The sequence below is a fragment of the Mizuhopecten yessoensis genome, unplaced genomic scaffold (genome assembly GCF_002113885.1).
Source record: "Mizuhopecten yessoensis strain PY_sf001 unplaced genomic scaffold, ASM211388v2 scaffold11063, whole genome shotgun sequence".
Classification (NCBI taxonomy): Eukaryota; Metazoa; Mollusca; class Bivalvia; order Pectinida; family Pectinidae; genus Mizuhopecten; species Mizuhopecten yessoensis.
Window position 1 is genome coordinate 14,351 of NW_018408860.1, and position 20,238 is coordinate 34,588.

The 20,238-nt window shown below is 37.2% G+C and overlaps 1 protein-coding gene across 4 annotated transcripts; it reads right to left on the reverse strand.

Moving 5' to 3' along the window:
- Positions 1-608: 608 nt before the first annotated feature.
- On the reverse strand, positions 609-16,443 carry LOC110465220 (heat shock 70 kDa protein 12B-like). 4 transcript variants are annotated; one of them, XM_021520888.1, is made up of 6 exons: positions 16,343-16,443; positions 12,850-13,243; positions 9,585-9,803; positions 8,827-8,983; positions 5,653-6,718; positions 609-2,408 (listed from the first exon to the last, which is right to left on the reverse strand). In XM_021520888.1, exons 2-6 carry the CDS (start codon positions 13,219-13,221, stop codon positions 2,393-2,395), a joined length of 1,830 nt encoding a protein of 609 aa, XP_021376563.1. In that variant the 5' UTR covers positions 13,222-13,243; positions 16,343-16,443; the 3' UTR covers positions 609-2,392. The 4 variants fall into 4 exon arrangements, with proteins under 4 accessions (XP_021376563.1, XP_021376565.1, XP_021376564.1 ...); XM_021520890.1 differs by lacking the exon at positions 16,343-16,443 and adding an exon at positions 16,132-16,319; XM_021520889.1 differs by lacking the exon at positions 16,343-16,443 and adding an exon at positions 15,735-15,866.
- Between the last annotated feature and the right edge of the window lie 3,795 nt (positions 16,444-20,238).

The window sequence follows — 20,238 nt, forward strand, 5'->3', positions numbered from 1 at the left end:
CAGATCTTTGCATCCACCATCATAAGATCTGCAAGTTTTTAACTTTTCCCCTCATTTCTCTTATCACTTGGATTGATAAGACTTGTTTACAGGAAATCACGTGCTAACTTTTGAATAAAATTTCATGTTGCTGGGTTTAAGAGTTTTCTTTTACAGTGAAGACATTGTTTATTTCTTGAGAAAAAGGGATAACAAACTTGACTTCCCAAACTCCAAGATGGCTATCTGGTGGCCATCTTATTTTTCCAATCAGTCCCAAAATCACATATGTACATACATCTATGGACCATGGAGACATTACATATCAACTTTATGAAAGATCTGTTTCGTACTCTCTGAGATCTAGTGATAACAATTGTTTAAGGTCAGAGGGAAATGTACGATGGCCGGAGTACAGACGAAGGGAGATTTGATCAGCCGACCATCGGATGATGGTTGGCTAAAAAGGTGGAGGGCCAGATAAATAATACACCATACCATAACTTCAAAGGTATGTACTTCTTATCAAGGGAATGAGAACACTTGATTTCAATGTGCCATTGTTTTATTACACTTTTGTCCCTATATTACTGGCAGCAAGATCATAGTTCATAACAACACAGTATAGCTTGTCTGGTTCACTGTTTATTGGAATTTCATAACACTTAAACTCCATCAGTAGTACGTGTACCACTCTTCAGTACAACCACTACAGTAAATAACACTTAATTTAGTTTCCAAATTTTGAAAAAGACGGAGTGAAATATCTAAGTAATATTCACAATGCCTACATCGTTTAACTTTATTGGTCAAGTTGTTCGAAAAAAGTTTAAAAATCAAATACGGAAAACTGTTAAATTCCATATTTGATTTAACTTTATGTCCTGGAACAACTCGACCAATAAAGTAATTGATGTAGGCATTGTGAATATAACTTAGATACATTGTTTTATGAATACGGTATACATGAACATATAGGGAGACACTGCTAAAAAAGAAACAAGTAAAGATAGAGGTCCTCACACCTACTGTGGTGGCAGCAATCAGTTTTTGTTTTCTTCAGTGTCACTTCAATTATTGAAAGCTCAAAAAAAGATCGCCTATGGAAGGAGCTGTATATGTACTAATAATAATAATTTGAGGTTCTAATATACCACTTTATCACAACCTAGTTCGGAGGTCGTCTCAAAGCGGTTCACAAATCATTATCCGTGGTTATAGGGCCTTATAAGCAACCAGCCAATATCTTTCTCAACTCCCTGGGGAGCAAACAGCCGGTGCTGCCATTTCGGTGCTCACAGCTAGCATTCTACAATTCCAGTCCTGCCCAACCACATACTCATTTACAGCTGCATGAGTACACTGGCACAAGCGGAGAAAAGTATCGTGTTCAAAGATACAACACGGTGCTGTGCAGAGACTCGAACTCGTAACCCTTCGTTCAAGAGCTCGGCGTCCTACCAGTAGACTGCCGTGCCTCCAAGCACGACATGTACAGTAGTTGCCTCTTGAAGATATCATGCAGTGGCATAAGGTAGGCCAATTTTTTCCCCAAACATACAGAGGCCTTTAAAATGTGGACAGTAATAAAAAACGTGAATATTAATTAGTAACCATACCGCCACTTACTTGTAATGATGATCAGTACTGATTGACATTAATAGTGTAGATTTGTGCATGGTCAGCAATGTCATCAGTCAAAATAATTTAAGCCTATTAAAGTTTTTTATTTTTAGACTAAATTAAACAATTCAAACTTAAAGTAATATATAAGTATACAGCATATAGCTGATGTCAAATATCTTCAATCTTTTGAAATTTTGTATAACTGTATACATACAGCATATTACAAAATTGTATATGATTTATCACAGGAAATTTCATTGTGTATTAGAAAACATTAGTGTAAAAAGTTAATAAAATTGTCTCTTAAGCAAAAAGATGATTTTAAAATACGTATGTACAACAACAAAATATGACATGAAAATAATACATATATTTATACACATGTACCTAAAAACTGCAAAATTTGGTGTTCGATCAAAATACATGTATAAGTACCACACACAATCATACAATACATTTTTTGGTAAATTCATATCACATGTCCATTTAACAAATCCACTCAATTTCATACAGTCACAAATATAACATTAATAACCTGTTCATTTGTTTCTTTGTCAAACTGTCAAAACTCCCCTAAGAAAATAATAAACTGACTGAAAAATATTATATCTCAATATAATTTACTGAAAATTCAGTTAAGTTTGCGACCAATAGATTGATGTCTGTACCTAGCCGAGAAGATTGTTGATATATTCAATGTATATGGTATAAGGATCGAGAGCCCCATACAAGTGTCGAGGGCATTGAAATCCCGGTACATCTTCAGGTGGTTCCCTGCATGCTGCCATCATATTTCATTCCCACTGAAAAGTTGATATTTCATAAATTACGAAAATCATTAGTAACACAAATAATATTTAACAAAGGCAAAGTCAATGTGCATATGATCAACATTTTCTATTCCTCAAAGTTTAAATGCCTGAATCAACACAATGATGGAAAGACTGCATGATCTTATTAACTCATTCACCCCTAAAGACACATTTGAACTCTTCCAATTCAAAGTTTGGAATAGTTCATTATGAAATTTCAGGGGTGAACGATCATGAGTTAAATAACATGTAGTTGGGATGACATACATATACCTGAATTAATTAACAAGATAATAAAAGAAATGTAGTTATTTTTGTTTCTATATATGCCACAGGGACCTGGGAATTTGTTACAGTTGGTATGTTTCAACCTACATGCATTTTGAAACAATGTTTTGAATGGGGAGAGAGTAACAGTAGACATATTAAAGGTTGAGGTCAATACTCCATAAGAATTGTGACCCCCGGCCAGTGATGGTATCATCATTGGTGGGGTGGGTGGGGCATATAGAGAGGTGACATGAACAAAGCTACAGTGATAAACTGTCAGGTCCCTGTGCTATTTGCTACTAATAAGAGTCGGGCATATGAAGAGTTGATATAAACAAAGCTACAGTGATAAACTGTCAGGTCCCTGTACTATTTACTATTTGCTACTAATAAGAGTCGGGCATATGGAGAGTTGACATGAACAAAGCTACAGTGATAAACTATCAGGTCCCTGTGCTATTTGCTACTAATAAGAGTCGGGCATATGGAGAGTTGACATGAACAAATCTACAGTTATAAACTGTCAGGTCCCTGAACTATTTGCTACTAATACGAGTCGGGCATATGGAGTGTTGACATGAACAAATCTACAGTTATAAACTGTCAGGTCCCTGTGATATTTGCTACTAATAAGCGTCGGGCATATGGAGAGTTTATATAAACAAAGCTACGTTGATAAACTGTCAGGTCCATGTGATATTTGCTACTAATAAGCGTCGGGCATATGGAGAGTTGATATGAACAAATCTACAGTTATAAACTGTCAGGTCCCTGTGATATTTGCTACTAATAAGCGTCGGGCATATGGAGAGTTTATATAAACAAAGCTACGGGGATAAACTGTCAGGTCCATGTGCGATTTGCTACTAATAAGAGGCGGGCATATGGAGAGGTGACATGAACAAAGCTACGGGATATAAACAAAGCTACAGTGATAATCTGTCAGGTCCATGTGCTATTTGCTACTAATAAGAGTCGGGCATATGGAGAGTTGATATAAACAAAGCTACGGTGATAAACTGTCAGGTCCCTGTGCTATTTGCTACTAATAAGAGTCGGGCATATGAAGAGTTGATATAAACAAAGCTATAGTGATAAACTAAACTGTCCTGTCCCTGTACTATTTACTATTTGCTACTTATAAGAGTCGGGCATATGGAGAGTTGATATAAACAAAGCTACAGTGATAAACTGTCGGGTCCCTGTGCTATTTAATTTGCTACTAATAAGAGTCGGGCATACGGAGAGTTGACATGAACAAAGCTACAGTGATAAACTATCAGGTCCCTGTGCTATTTGCTACTAATAAGAGTCGGGCATATGAAGAGTTGATATAAACAAAGTTACGGTGATAAACTGTCAGGTCCCTGTGCTATTTGTTACTAATAAGAGTCGGGCATATGAAGAGTTGACATGAACAAATCTACAGTGATAAACTGTCAGGTCCCTGTGCTATTTGCTACTAATAAGAGTGGGGCATATGGAGAGTTGACATGAACAAAGCTACGGTGATAAACTGTCAGGTCCCTGTACTATTTGCTACTAATAAGAGTGGGGCATATGGAGAGTTGATATAAACACAGCTACAGTGATAAACTGTCAGGTCCATGTGCTATTTGCTACTAATAAGAGTGGGGCATATGGAGAGTTGATATAAACAAAGCTACGGTGATAAACTGTCAGGTCCCTGTGCTATTTGTTACTAATAAGAGTCGGGCATATGAAGAGTTGACATGAACAAATCTACGGTGATAAACTGTCAGGTCCCTGTACTATTTGCTACTAATAAGAGTGGGGCATATGGAGAGTTGATATAAACACAGCTACGGTGATAAACTGTCCAGTCCCTGTGCTATTTGCTACTAATAAGAGTGGGGCATATGGAGAGTTGACATGAACAAAGCTACGGTGATAAACTGTCAGGTCCCTGTACTATTTGCTACTAATAATAGTCTATCATATATAGGTACAAATGCACATGTATGTGGTATATGGATACTCTAACCTCAGGTGCAGAACTGGTGTCAGAACTTCGGCAAAGCCTCAATGATTTATATTTTCTCCCACCTCTTAACCCAAAGTTTGGTAAAACAGCGTAAAGGCAATGCAAATGCAATACTAAAATATATTGTAAAATTACTAGATAGTGTATACATATAAACCAAGGCCATATCTAGGAGGAGCTGAAAACAAACTACTGTAAACTGTACCCAAGATTTAAAGATCGATCCATGCAAAACCTTAAGGGGAAATTTGTACAACAATTGTTATGTTATCTTCAATAAGATTCATCAGTTCGGAAATATGTGATATCAAAGTTTTACACAAATGATGTACGTATTAAAGGTGTCGCAACATTTTTAAGATCGACTGGTCCCTTTGTCGAGCCATGTCAGTCATAGCTTGACAAAGGGACCAGTCGGTCTTGAAACGTTTCGACATGTTTAATACCTACATCGTTTGTGTAAAAAGGAATACTTTGATATCAATTTTTATGTTCTTGAGGTGGTGTCTCTTGCTGACAGCAAGATTGCCACAGACAGTCAATAAAAACGATGTTTTGACGAGTTTTTTTTTAAATCAATCTGATTTCGACGTCATAACAGGATACCGGTAGGTCACTGAGTGCCCCAATGTGGGATATATGTATCTTTAACACATGCTGAGGTCAATTCTCTCATTATAGATACTAATATTGTTGTTCCACTATGGAGCCATATTTTCCATGAAATTTTCTCTCTCTGAACTATAGTCACAGATAGAAAATCAAACAAATTGACTGGGAATGAAGGTTGCTATATTAACCCTTTTACCCCTATATATAACTTTAGTAGACTCTACCATACATTGATCTGGATGAGTCCATTATGGTCTACAGTGGTGAAAGGGTTAATTAATGATGTTCTACTCTATCAGGACAAGGAAATTATTTAATTTGATCATCCTTTTTTGTAGCTTTACTTACAGAAGGTTGAGGCTGGCCTCAAACTCTTGACCAGTGGCCAGGTCCTTGGCCTTGACCCTCAGCTCTGTCTCCCCGAATATCAGCGTCTCCTCTATCTCCACGGCCCGAGTACTATTGGCAGGTCGGGAGAAAGGCACTGTCAGTATTCCAAGCTGACTGCAGCTGGCATCATCTACAAATGCTGGGTCTCTTTCTGTGGAGGCAAACACTGTACATTCTAGTGAGTTTTCTGCGGGATTGAGAACCTGGAACACTTGTGCCTCTCTGTGACCTGGAGTCACCTGCTGTCCAATCTCAATGAATTTGAAAAACACATCCCTGCATCGAGCTGTTGATCCTACCATCACTCTCTTTGATTCAGGATGGCATCGATCATTAAACATAGGCCAGCTTTGAATGCCGTAAGTATATCTAGCCACACGGCCAGATATTGCCCGTGGAATGTGACCAAAAAGTACGGCACCTTTCAGGACCGCCAGACCAGCGTCTTCGGGTATGATGATTCTTTTTTGCGTAAGTCTATTCTTAATCGCATTTTGCAGGAGTTCACATTCAGAGAATCCACCAACCATCAAAATGTTTTTCACATGGCAGAAGTTGCTCTGGTACAAAATACCTTCCATGTGTTTCAATATACCGTCAACGGTTGGTTTGAAAAGCTGCACAAATTGTGCGTGAGAAATGTGTATTTTTTGTTTGGCAAACCCGACCTCATTTCCATATTTTGAATTTTCCACCACCTCCTTCAAGATTACTTTCTTTCCTTTGGTCGAGCTCCTTTTCACCAAATCACTTAAAGTTACTGGCATGGTCATGCTAACTTTGCTAACACTATCTTCAGTAACGGATCTTTTCTTTGTTTCAAATTCCCTAAAAATGTCAATGTAATCCTCCATACAATTGTTTTTGAACTTTTTCATTATATCTTTCCCAACAATGTCTTCCAAAAATGACTTAAACGCATCGTCCACGTTTTTACCCCCAAATGCACCACCCGTTGCAGCAAGCAGCTCCTTCAAAGAACCATCGATTTGTTTTTCGTGTACAGTGATGTCAGCAGTCCCTCCTGGAAAAGGCAACACATATATAGGCAAAAATCAAGGGCAGGGCTATGTACCGTTTTATTCCAAAGATCTAACGATTACTGTATAGTGGTTATATATTTCGCAGGGGTTTAAATTTTGCTTTATTCCCACTCTGACTAATATCCGCGAATTCTAAACACCAGCGAAATTATCGAAAAATGTTTATCACTTTAACGGACCTTATCACAGCATGTTGAAAATACTTATAACCCAACGCTGTTATGCAAGCTTAAATGAAATGAAATTTTTAGATTATCATCGGACAACTGGACAGACCATGTAAAAATAAACAACACTAACATATAAGTGGTCACCACATATTCATGTGTATATACACAGTAGGTGATTAACTCATTCACCCCTGAAATTTCATAATGAACTATTCCAACCTTTGAATTGGAAGAGTTTAAATGTGTCTTCAGGGGTAAATGAGTTAATTGATTACAGTTTACTCTTACATACACATTTAATTTTCTTTCGAGTGAAGTCAAACGGTTTACCTGTATTTCGAGGTTTAACCCTAAAACGATGACACTCAGAATACTTTGCACAACACATGGGATTCACATGCACAGCGAAATTTAACCTCCGCGATATGTACTAAATACGAAACCGCGAAATATTGACCCCGCAAATTTAAAGCGCTATACAGTATATAATCATATAAGGATTTGCTGATGATATAATAAAATATTATGGTTAGTTTTATTATTTAGAGAACTGCATTTGAGCAAAAACATAAATGTATAATAATATTATCTTCTAAATGTTAAGAGATTATGTCAAAGATTTTTCTATACGCAAAACAGTCATTATAAATTCAGAACTGAGGAGAGCGGACCTGTGACCAGTAAAGTATAATCTGCTTCGTTTGATTGCATATTCGAAGGTTTTTATTCACTGTGTATTTCTGACATTTTTCAGCTGTCAAAACCCGGAAGTGACTATATTTAAATGTCCACCAGTGATTATAGTTTTACAAAGAAGATTGTTTAATAAAATAAAAATATTTCTTTTTTATGTTATTAAAAGTGGAAAAATTGTATTTTATTTTTTTATTTCATTGAAATATCCAGTTAAAAGTTAAACACTTGCTGAAATCAAGTATCGCCTCACAAAGAGGTAATATATATGTCTTAAATAATCGACCAAGAAGGAAATTATGCAGTCCATGAATTACATCTTAGAGTACAAACAGTGAATGTCTTACATAAAATCGGACAAATACAAGGTACCATTGTGGCATTCCATGTGTATATCGAATCATCGATATATACATACTTGGAAATGGATATATCTGAGAATACCAGGGATCTATTTTTTGAAAGCTATCAAATATATTTGACCTTAGATATATAAAGTCTGAACTGATATCCAAAGCTGCACCGGCCTGCTAAACAGAAGTTTGAAAGTATCAAAAAAGAACAATTTAGCAGGCCATAGCTTTATATTTTTAAGGCAGAAGTGTGGCAAAAGTAGAATCTGTTTAGCTATTTATGTCTCTCATTATATCAAAGAATACAGTATATATGGAGGTCCATCTACGATGCCTTCTGGGTTCCCTCAATATAGTTTAATACATAAAATATTATTGAAAACATTAAACCAATTTATGAAGAGGCGATAACTGCAATATGAGAACCAATTTGACCCAGAAATGCATCCCACCTATATATATTAAGAATCCAAGGTGACCATCTTGTTTTTTTTATCTGGTCTAAAGCTGAACTTTTTAGTAAATCTGCAAAGATTTGACAAGTCCATTTTGTCACAAACAATCGGAATCCAAACTGATTATAAGGTGGCTATCTTCTTTGTGCAGGTTCAACACTAAGGAGTTTACTCAGAGTTTCAAGAGATTTTATCCATAAAGTCTGCATGATAAATCTCAGCACAAAAAATGGGAGGATATTTTCTTTTATAGTTTGTGTCGAGATATCTAGTGTTATTGGTACTACTTTAATTGGTTTTTTTACACAAGTCCCCAGTCAATCCACGACCTTAAATGACCTTAGCTGTAATTAATAGGAAGTTAAACAAATTAAGTTAAACCAAACCAAACCCCAGTCAATTGAGCTAGTATACTTGCCTCCCAGGTCAACTACCATGTATGCATCACCAGATCTTGCAGTCTTCTTCAACAGTTCTTTTTCACCGTCTTCGCCAACAATGGAGTGGTGCTGACAGTAGAGAGATGCAGCCTCAGGCTCCAGGGCAATAGACAAATTGTCAGCTGATATCCCCGCCTAGCAAATGTGATTAAAGTTGTGAATGTCATGTACAATTATTTCAACTTTCAAGCAAAACATTAGGGGTGTCACAATACGCCAAGAGTGTATCACGATACATTGCAATATAGAATGAATATATTGTGATACGTATCCCGATATAGTGTCATAGGAAGGATGTGCTCAATTCTATAATAAGTTGTTGTCGGAATGTTATCAAACTTAATCATATATAATATGGATTACATAGATTTGAGTTTTTTTGTCAAACCAACCATCGATTACAAAATTTGAACTATTAAAAGCCTGCTTTATGCATATTGGCATATATCTGTTAGAATTTGTTGTAATTTTGCAAAGTTAAAACACCAAGCAGATACATAAAAATATGCTTTTGAAAAATATTGCGATACAGCAATATTTCATCTCTGTATTGTGGTACGATACAATATACCCATGCATTGCGATATACCTGTTTTCCGATATATTGTAACAGCCCTACAAAACATACACGGTCTTCCATTTTCACACAATATCAAAATGATTCAACAAGAAATAATTTCAACTGCGATTGCCATTTGTTAAAATTCTTTTTCAATGGAAGAACTATAGTGCTTACCAGTGTAGCTGCTAGTCGCATGAACTGTTTGGCATTGTCGTTCCAGATAGCTGGCACTGTGACCACATACTTTATGTCTTGTTCAGTGATACCATTGAAGGAATCAACCAGGCTTGTAAACAAATGATCTTTCAGGTACCTGATGGAATGGGTGAACACTTCTACTGCGGGAAGTGACTTGCCAGTCTCATCCTCGATTTGTGTACTTCTGGATAGGTCCTATAGTGACAAATTCAATGTTTACTTTACTGCCAAGTTCTTTTATGGGTAAAATCTCAGTACATGTCCATGAGCACAATTTAAGCAGTGACAGTACTATTGTATATTTGATTAAACACAGGTATTAGCTTACAATATTGTCTTTATCAACTTTTTAAAACTTATGAACATATTGATGGAAATTAGGAAACAAGCTGGGAGCTTTGAACTATACTCTCTGATGTGTTTTAATACTAAAGATATGCAGCACTACGATTAAATCATCCAAAGATTGTATCTTAAATATAGGACAGGAAAATGCAACTGCCAGACATGGGATTTGAACCCTGGACCTTTTGACTCTAGATGGAGGCTTAAGCACTCCGACCTACTGAACTACCTGCTCAAAGTTAAGGTAATCAACTCAGTCCAGTTCACAACAAAATGGTATAAACAAGAGCACAGATTATATTAATTCTTCTTTCTCATGATAAACATACTAATTCCCCTCATGAAATTCAGTAAAATACATGATCAGAAATTGTATAACAATAGCCCGAGTTTCCTCTGGCCCTGACACTAGACTTAGACATTTTCACAGATAAATGTCTGTGAAAATGTCTAAGTTTTGTGTCAGGGCCAGAGGAAAGTTGGGCTTAGTATATATAACAGGTGTTTTCTCTCATGTATTTGAGGACTACTTCGGTAAACCAATTTAGATTTTTTTTTATCGCTTGTGGAAATTAACAAGAGGTCCAGAGGGCCTGTATCGCTCACCTGGAAATGTTTGTAAAATTGAAGTTGGAATAGCTAGATGTTGCTGGTAGTGTACATGTACATCAATTACATAATTATTTTTGGTTCCCCTTCATACACGGATACTTCATACCAAATGTCGACAAAATCCTGTCATTCCTACAGAAGGACAAGGATTTTGAAGAATTTGCTGTTTCCCCTATTGGACCCTGCCCCTCTGCCCCCAGGGGGGCCACACCAAGACCAAGATGCAAGGATGCTCCAGACTAGAAGGATTTTAAAGGTTTTACCTCTATTTCTCCTATTCGGCCCCACCCCTCTGCCCCAAAGGGGGCCACACCCACAGTTTTTTCAAAATTGAGTCCCCTTTGCCCAAGTATGCTCCAGACTTAATAAGGATAAATCCATTAATCCTTACAGTAGAGGAAGGATTTTAAAGGTTTTACCTCTGTTTCCATTATTTGGCCCCGCCCCTCTGTCCCCAAGGGGGCAACACCCATTTTTAATACAACAAGAGGCCCAAGAGGGCCTGTATCACTCACCTGAATATTTAAGCAGTCATAGCAAAATATTCTCATTAAATATTATATTGCACTAAAAATATTTCCCTCGCAAACTTTGTTGGCTCCATCTGTTGAAACTACCAGCAAAATATTATTATAAGATTCTATGCTTTTTGATTCTTCTTCAGAAGTTGCTGACATATTTTTCCCTGTGATCTTGTAAGTAGGTCAATGTCATTTTCCTTCTCAAATTGGTTAGCTCTATTCCAAAAAGCTACCAGCCAAATCTTATGAATCCATTCCTTTTAGTTCTCAAGAACAAATCCATTAAAATGTTGTTGACCTCTGTGACCTCTAAAGTAGGTTGAGGTCATTTTCATTTGCAAACTTTGGTGAGCTCTATCCCGGGAAGTCACCAGCCAAATATTATAATTTTATGCCTTTTAATTCTTCAGAAGAAGCTGTTTGAACTGTTTGACATATTTGAACGCTGTGACCTTGAAAGTAGGTCAAGGTCATTTTCATTCGCAAACTTTGTTTGGCTCTTTCCCAGGAAGCCACCTGCCAAATATTAAGATTTTATAACTACCAGTTCTTCAGAAGAAGTCGTTTAAAGTGTTTGACATATCTGCCTCATGTGACCTTAAAAGAAGGTCAAGGTCATTTTCATTCTCAAACTTTGTTCGGCTCTTTCCTAGGAAGCTACAAGCCAAATATAGAGATTATATACCTTTCAGTTCTTCAGAAGAAGTCGTTTGAAGTGTTTGACACATTTGACCCCTGTGACCTTGAAAGTAGGTCAAGGTCATTTTCATTCTCAAACTTTGTTGGGCTCTATCCCAGGAAGCCATCAGCCAAATATGAAGATTCTATACCTTTTAGTTCTTCAGAAGAAGTTGTTTAAAGGAAAAGTTGACGGACGAGGACGGACGGATGGACGGACGGACGGATGATGGACGGACCACGGACGCCGCGCCACGGCATAAGCTCACTTGGCACTTCGTGCCAGGTGAGCTAAAAATGAGTCCCCTTTGCCCAAGGATGCTCTGGATTAAATTAGGATAAAATCCCCTAATCCCTACGTTAAAAGAAGGATTTTAAAGGTTTTACCTCTGTTTCCCTTATTTTGCCCGCCCCTCTGCCCCCAGGGGAGTCACACCCACCATTAATTCAAAATTGAGTCCCCTTGACCAGGATTCTCCAGACTTAATTAGAATGAAATCCCTTCATCCCTATTGTAGGATAAGGTTTTTAAAGGTTTTACTTCTATTTCCATTGTTTGGCCCCGTCCCTCTGCTCCCAGGGGGGCCACACCCACCGTTTATACAAAATTGTGTCCCTTTGGCCCAAGGATGCTCCAAATTAATTTAGGATAAAATCCCTTACTCCTTATCGTAGAAAAAGGATTTTAAAGGTTTTACCTCTATTACCCTTATTTGGCCCCGCCCCACTGCCCCCAAGAGGGCTACGCCCACCGTTTAAACAAAATTGTGTTCCCTTGGCCCAATGATGCTCCAGACTAAATTAGAATAAAATCCAATAATCACTACGGTAGAAAAAGGATTTTAAAGGTTTTACCTCTATTTCCATTGTTTGGCACCGCCCCTCTGCCCCCAGGGGGGGAACACCCACTGTTTATACAAAATTAAGTCTCCTTGACCTAAGGATGCTCCAAACCAAATTTAGTCAAAATCTACTTAGCCGTTCAGAACTAGTAGCGTTTTAAAGCTAAAGTTGACTGAAGGACGGACGACGGACGCTGCGGTATGGCATAAGCTCACCAAGTGAGCTAATAATACTGAACAAACCTTGTTGTTGTGAAGTATCATTTTAAAACGATGAAAATAGTAATATGTTTTAAAATCTTCCTTCACTTTCTCCTCATCATCATCATCATCATCATCATCATCGTCATTATCCTCTGCAAGAAGGGTGAAATCATTTTCTGCCTTGTATCCAAACGACTGGAATGTTTTATCCGGTTTTAACAGTAAACATGTTGGGGCCTTGTGGGATATGAGAGACCTGGCGCCAGCATTCCAATGGTTGGCGCTGATTTTCAGAGGATCCTTCTCGAAGTCGTCTTTCCCAGAGAAAGCATAGCCTGAATATGTTGTGCCAAAGTCAATGGCAGCAACAAATAAGTTAGGACAGGCACTCTTTTTCTTTGCATCAGCCATTGCTTAGATAGGACTGTTTCATCTACAAAAGAGAATATTTGACTTTTAAAAAAGAACAATCTCCCCCCCACCCCCATGGTATTTAACAATGAAGACCTTACAATCACTGAAGTCATATTAATCAAGGAATAAAAGAACTAATTAAACACTCTGGTCATACACAATTAACATCCTTCATAATATCCACTGATCCAAAAGAATAGGACATAGTCAGGGTATCTCTTCAAATAAAGAAGACTCAGCCATTTTAATGATTGTAAACCTAAATGATCACCAACTGGTATAAAAAAAGACCAGATTTTTTGCATTCTGAATTTTATATTTTTTGGAAGAAGGTTGATGTGCAAGAGTCTATAAGCCCCCTCATCTCAACTTAGAACTCTCGCACATCTGTGACCAAGTATTAAACAAAGCGTATCTGAATCGAGTCATTTTGGATAGATACAATCCAAGATGGCGGACCATGTTGAAATTATGTGAACAGGGGGGTTGCTCGCAATTAAGCCCCCCCCCCCCCCCCCCCCCCCCCCTCCCCCCTTTTTTTTTTTTTTGGGGGGGGGGGGGGGGGGGGGGGCTTATTGCCGGTAAAATACGGTATATATAACAACTTTATTTCATACCCTTACAGCGTAGCCGAATTAACATCGATTTTGTGGACAACTCGTACACATTTTACACCTTTGTGTGCATACGCTTCACTGGTCATTTGTCTGATGAAGGTGACAGAGTACCTACCGTACTTAGGTATGGAAACATCACATAGAAACACTTATTGGTTGTGTAACAAGAACTTTTCATAACCCATACTTACCAACCTGAAGAAAATGTTTAGAAATGGTTGAGTTGGTCTGACTATTCTACAGCCACCCCACAAATTCACTATCTAAATTCATCATTGTCCTTAGTAAACCCTAGTAACATTATATATAAGTTTAGCAAATTCACTAGTTGAAACATGCTCAATGGTTGGGTCCAAAATCAGGAGTTTCCCTCCCAAATAGTGAGAGTCGGCAAGTATTGGTCAATATCATATTTGAATCGCGCCCCCCCCCCCCCCCCCCCCCCCCCCAAATCCCAATTCCTTTCAATAATTTTGAAGCATAGTGCAGTGTCACAGATATTTCTGTATCCGCTACAAATAGCCTGGTACTAAATTAAACTGGCAGGGATTAATGCAGGAATAAAAAGTTAGTATCCTTTTTTTGAAATGGGGGAAAATATATGTGCCATAGGTACATGACAAGTGTCCAGCGGGGGTTGCTGGCCACATCTGTCCAGCGGGGGTTGCTGGTCACAGCTACAAATGTAGGGCGAGAGTACAAGAGGAGGGCATGGATCATCTATAATTTTTGTTTCTCGCTGTTCATTTAGATGCTTCAAATTGACCACCGTATATGGGGCTATATATACAAGCCAAAGTGAATAAAGTAAATAAACTAGATATCATAGATAGTAATGTATATATATGAAGAGAAATAGATTTTAACATGAAAGCATTGATGGTAGTATTACATTCAGAGAGTAGAATGATTACTTCAGGTAATGTATATAAGATGTGTATCCAGCCTAAGAATATTTTTAAAGGTTTTACCTCTATTTCTCCTAATTGGCCCCACCCTTTTGCCCCCAGGGGGTCCACACCCACCGTTTATACAAAATTGAGTCCCCTTGGACCATGGATGCTTCAGACTAAATAAGGACAAAATCCCTTTATCCCTACGGTAGCAAAAGGATTTTAAAGGTTTTACCTCTATTTCCCCTATTGGGCCCTGCCCCTCTGCCCACAGAGGGTCCAAATTAAACCCACCGTTTATACAAAATTGAGTCCCTTGGCCGTGAAGGATGCTCCAAACCAAATTGGGATGGAATCGCTTAATCCCCTATGGTAGAAGAACAATTTAAAAGGTTTTACCTCTATTTCCCCTATTGGGACCCACCCCTCTGCCCCCAGGGGGGCCACACCCACTGTTTATACAAATTGAGTGCCCTTGGCCGAAGGATGTTCCAGACCAAATTTTGTTAAAATCCACTAAGCTGTTCAGGACTAGTAGCGTTTTAAAGTTGACCACAGGGTCACGTTACTAATGTCTGAAATACACATATGCTATACTGATACGGGTCACAACACACATAAATATGTGTGTTGTGACCCGGATCAGTATAGCATATGTGTATTTCAGACATTTGTAACGTGACCCTGTGAGTTGATGGACGGACCGCTGCGCCATGGCATAAGCTCACCTGCTCGAACGGCAAGTAATCTAAAAAGCCTGTATATACATACATTTTGTACATGTTTTTATGACTGGACATGCAATGAAGATGAAATGATGATTTAAGTTGTTATTTTAGAGTATAGCAAGCGATTGCAAGCACATTCCCTGGAGAAAACACAGGGGTTTAATTGTTACAAATGTCAGAAACACACATACAGATGCATATGAATTACTGATATTATGTGCTGTGACCAATATCAGTACAGCATATGTGTATTTGAGACATTTGTAACGAACCTCTGTGGTGAAAGAAAAGAACGGTGTTGGTAAACCGGTGATGGACACTGCGCACTGTAACCACAGGTGCTCGCGATCGGGTTCTGGAATATTTGTGAAATTGTGATATACTATCGCATCCCGCTTTGATATATCGCACCCCCTTATACTAATATGATTTATTAGTATAAGGGGGTGCGATATCTAGTGGGGTGTGATAAAATATCATATATATTCCAGAACCCGAGCACCTGTGGCTGTAGCCGGCCTCTAATCTATTTAATTTCCTCATCTGGGGCTCCGAAACTAACCCTCAAACAATGTATATATTTTCAACTGTTTTAAAAGCAATTTTACTTTTATAACTTAACTCCCCAATTTTGTCATGCATTACAGCTAGAAAGTCGAACTCTTTCACCTTTGAAAATGTACATGTTAATCAAAAACAGAATTCCAAAGTCTAGGTGCATTTGTACTTTCGATATGCCCTCACTTTGTCAGCAGACTTCCTGTTCAAAACAAGTTGTCGCTGTAGAATTACGATTCCCGTTAAACACATTGAAGGAAGCATGAGACGGAAAATTCACGGTGATAAACATTGAGAATTTAATAAATATCTGTACAATTACCTGCAGTTGTGATTTCAAGCCATAGACTTCACCATACCTAGAGATAACACCGGATCTCCTTGTAATGTTTGCGCATGCTCACTATTTATGTGTGTATGAAATAGCTAGACTTGCTCAAGTTCCAATATGAGTACAGGAACTGATCTGTAGCTCAGGGAAAAACTCTTGGCCGATAATCTCAGTGTGCACGATAAAGGTGATGACAAAATGAAATAAATTAAAAGCATTTAGCGAGGTAAAATAAGATACGTCAGCTATTTTTATTAAAATATAAACTTCATTAAGTCAGAGACGTATATACATGTATATGTGATTAAGTGTACCATGAATGATTAATTTATATGCTAAATTACACTACGAAAATACTTTATTTTATTAAAGAAAATGCTAAAGAAAGTGCGAATGTCATGACGGCCTTCGTTTCCGAGATATTGCGATTTTTCTAAAAAACACATTCACCGGAATTTACGATTACGCTAATGATTAGTAGCAGCTAGGACAGGTGAAAATCGTACACTTTTAAACGTCATTATCTCGGAATTGGGCTGACAGATTTAACATTTTCATGCGGTTTTCGACATTTTTGTTTTAGGATTACAAGTATATAATATGTAGAATAATTTAAATTAATTTCTATTTTTATTCATGGTGCACTTTAGCATGGACTTAGATCTAATCTAATTCCGTGACTTTAGTACATATGTATATACTCACGGACTTCTAATCTTATTTCATGATATAATCAAAAAGGATAACGAGTCAGTCGAAACTTTCACTAAGGGAATTACACTAGTTTACGCAGAGACATGTAGTATATATATACGTCTCTGGTTTACGTAACGATCTTGAACTAGTCAACTGGAATACGCTAGGCAATGCGGACAGTTTAGACGAAATATAGAATGTCTTTGTTGAAAAGTTACAGGTTACAGGTTCAGTGACGTAGCATACATGTATGCTTGTATGCTCAAGCATACACTAACATTTTCAAGATTTTTTTTAATCATATATATAATATTTATTAATTTCTTTTATAATGATTTTATATGGACCGTAAAAAAGGGACGAATATAAAAAATCTTTTGGAAATTTTAGCTTGATAAAAACATTGAAAAATCTCAGAGCTTTATGTAGAATTCTAAATCAAAAACTAGTTAGTAAAGTACAACATTTAATATTATTCATATAAAAAGTTGTGATTTATTTGTTAATATAATATACGAGAGATTGCTTCCATCAGAGACGTATAATACATGTATTATACGTCTCTGCTTCCATATATAGGGCCTAGTAGAATGCTATAGCAGTGGCGGATCCAGAGACCTANGGGGGGGGGGGGGGGGGTCCAAGTGGGGAAAATTGAGGAAATTGGTGAAAATACATGATTTTAAAAGAAAATTCTCAGGGTAGGGGGATTTCCTAAAGCCCCAAAAATCCCTCTGGATCCGCCACTGTAATAGCTAGAGGAGAACTCGATCCCCTCCTCCGACGCTACGCGCCTTGGATGCTCCACCCTCTGCTAGCATATGCACTCTAAAAATTACTTGCTTACGCCACTAAAGGTTACAAAAGAAACAAACACATTCCGGTGAAACAGGCATTTGATTTATGTGAAGTCGAAACGTCCTTTGGATAAAAAAACCCGGAGTGGCTAAAACTGTAATACTGACACTAGAACAGCAGACGGTGACATATTTTTGCTTGATATATTTATCAATAGTAATAAGTAATCTGATATCGATACAGTATAAGGAGGCTATTTTCAATTATGGGTTTATAACGAGGTAAACATGTGGTTATAACTTTAAATGTCTTTATTTAATTTGCAATAGGCAACAATGCCTTTGTGCTTTACACACATTTAAAACATGGCAATGACATAATGGCAATAATAAATACATGTTTACATGAATTTTATAGCAGCAAAATAACACACATTTACAAGGAACATATTCATTCACAATAGTAAGCATGAACACAGGATGCAATAGACTTTAACAAAAAATTAATGCGAAGCGAAGGATGCAAGGAATTAATTTGATTTACAAATTAAACAAAATTCCATGTCTAATTTCATTTGCTTTGTAAATAAACATAGCTAAATTTCTAATAATAAAATTGTTTTCTGAAGAAACAAGTTCAACAAATTTGTCCATATTTGGTCTACAGTAATATTTTTTTCTCAAAAATTTTGATCTAATTTCAGAGTATAACGGGCATTCCATAACAAAATGATATTCATCTTCAATTTTAGTACACGCACTACAATATCGCATTTCTGCAGGTATTGGGTTAGGTCTATGCCATCTCCCTGTTTCTATATTTAATCTATGGGCAGATATGCGAAGCGCTGTTAAAGATTTTCTAAATTTTTTAACGTTTACTACATCAAGATATTTCTTATAACCAAATTCATTTGATAAACGTATATAACATCTTGCTCTTGGCGAGTCAACAAGAGCACTATGCCAATCCTGTATAAAAATATCCCTCACTCTGGTCTGAAATAATTCTAAAAATACTTTTTCATCTCCAACTCCTTGTTCAATCCATACCTATCCGAAACCACAAGTACATAATAAATTTTTCACAACTTTGCCCAATTTGTCACACGTGACTTTTCCGCTCGTGTATAAAGCTCACCATAGACTGACTGGACTAAAACGTTCTTCTGTTTATGAACAATTTTTAACCAATATTTCATAATTTTAACGTATCTTTTAAATTCAAGGGGAATTGACCTGAGAAAGTGATATTAACCGAGACGAAGTCGATATCCCAGGTCCATACAACCACATGTTTACCGAAATAAAAGTCTTTAATTATTATATTTGATGCTAAATAATGATTTAATCATTAAACAAAATGGAACGTATGAAAACTGTACACAGGAAAGTACGATTGTGAAGAAAAAAGAGGTTAAAATATATATTATATATCCTTAAAGTGACGTCTCCTCAATTGTTACGTCACAATGTTCGCTGCCAAATGCAGCACTTTCCTCTTGGCTGTTTTCTTATTTTACGTTCCATCTAGTTTTAATTATAATGATACTGCGTCATAGTTTTATATTTAACACAACAATTTAGGACTTTTAATTAAGTAAGTATGTGGTTATATGGACCAGAAAAGTTATATATTGACCTCGACTTTACCTCGGTTACTATATCTTTCTAAGGATCATATACCACATATTCACCTCAACAAGCAAACAAGCTGAAATCAGATATGTTCTCGTAACGTGTCTTGAAATACATATATTTTTCGTAAAAGATTTGCAAAAACATGGTTTGATGTAAACTGAAGACCGAGTTAAAAACATCATGTCATGTGGATTCTATTTTACACTTTATTCAATTCAAGTGATATCATTTTAATCATGTTGTGCTATAGGCTGTGATGGTGAATGTCTATATTATGATATAGGCTGTGATGGTGGATGTCTATATAATGATATAGGCTGTGATGGTGGATGTCTATATTATGACATAGGCTGTGATGGTGGATGTCTATATTATGCACTGGACTAAAACGTTCTTCTGTTTATGAATACGATATAGGCTGTGATGGTGGATGTCTATATTATGCTATAGGCTGTGTGATGGTGGATGTCTATATTATGATATAGGCTGTGATGGTGGACGTCTATATAATGATATAGGCTGTGATGGGGGATGTATATGTTATGCTATAGGCTGTGTGATGGTGGATGTCTATATTATGATATAGGCTGTGGTGATGGATGTCTATATTATGATATAGGCTGTGATGGTGGATGTCTATATTATGCTATAGGCTGTGTGATGATGGATGTCTATATTATGCAGGTGCGTAGCTAGCCCCTTTTCCATGTGTAAGCCCCGACATGGGGTTGCCGAAGGCAGCCCCCCCCCCCC

Coding starts and splice junctions, on each gene's coding strand:
- LOC110465220 (XM_021520888.1), bottom strand. CDS start 13,221: ATGGCTGATGCAAAGAAAAAGAGTGCCTGTCCTAACTTATTTGTTGCT. Junction 8,984..9,584: donor TGCGACTAGCAGCTACACTG/GTAAGCACTATA, acceptor CACATTTGCTAG/GCGGGGATATCAGCTGACAA. Junction 6,719..8,826: donor CATGGTAGTTGACCTGGGAG/GCAAGTATACTA, acceptor TGCCTTTTCCAG/GAGGGACTGCTGACATCACT.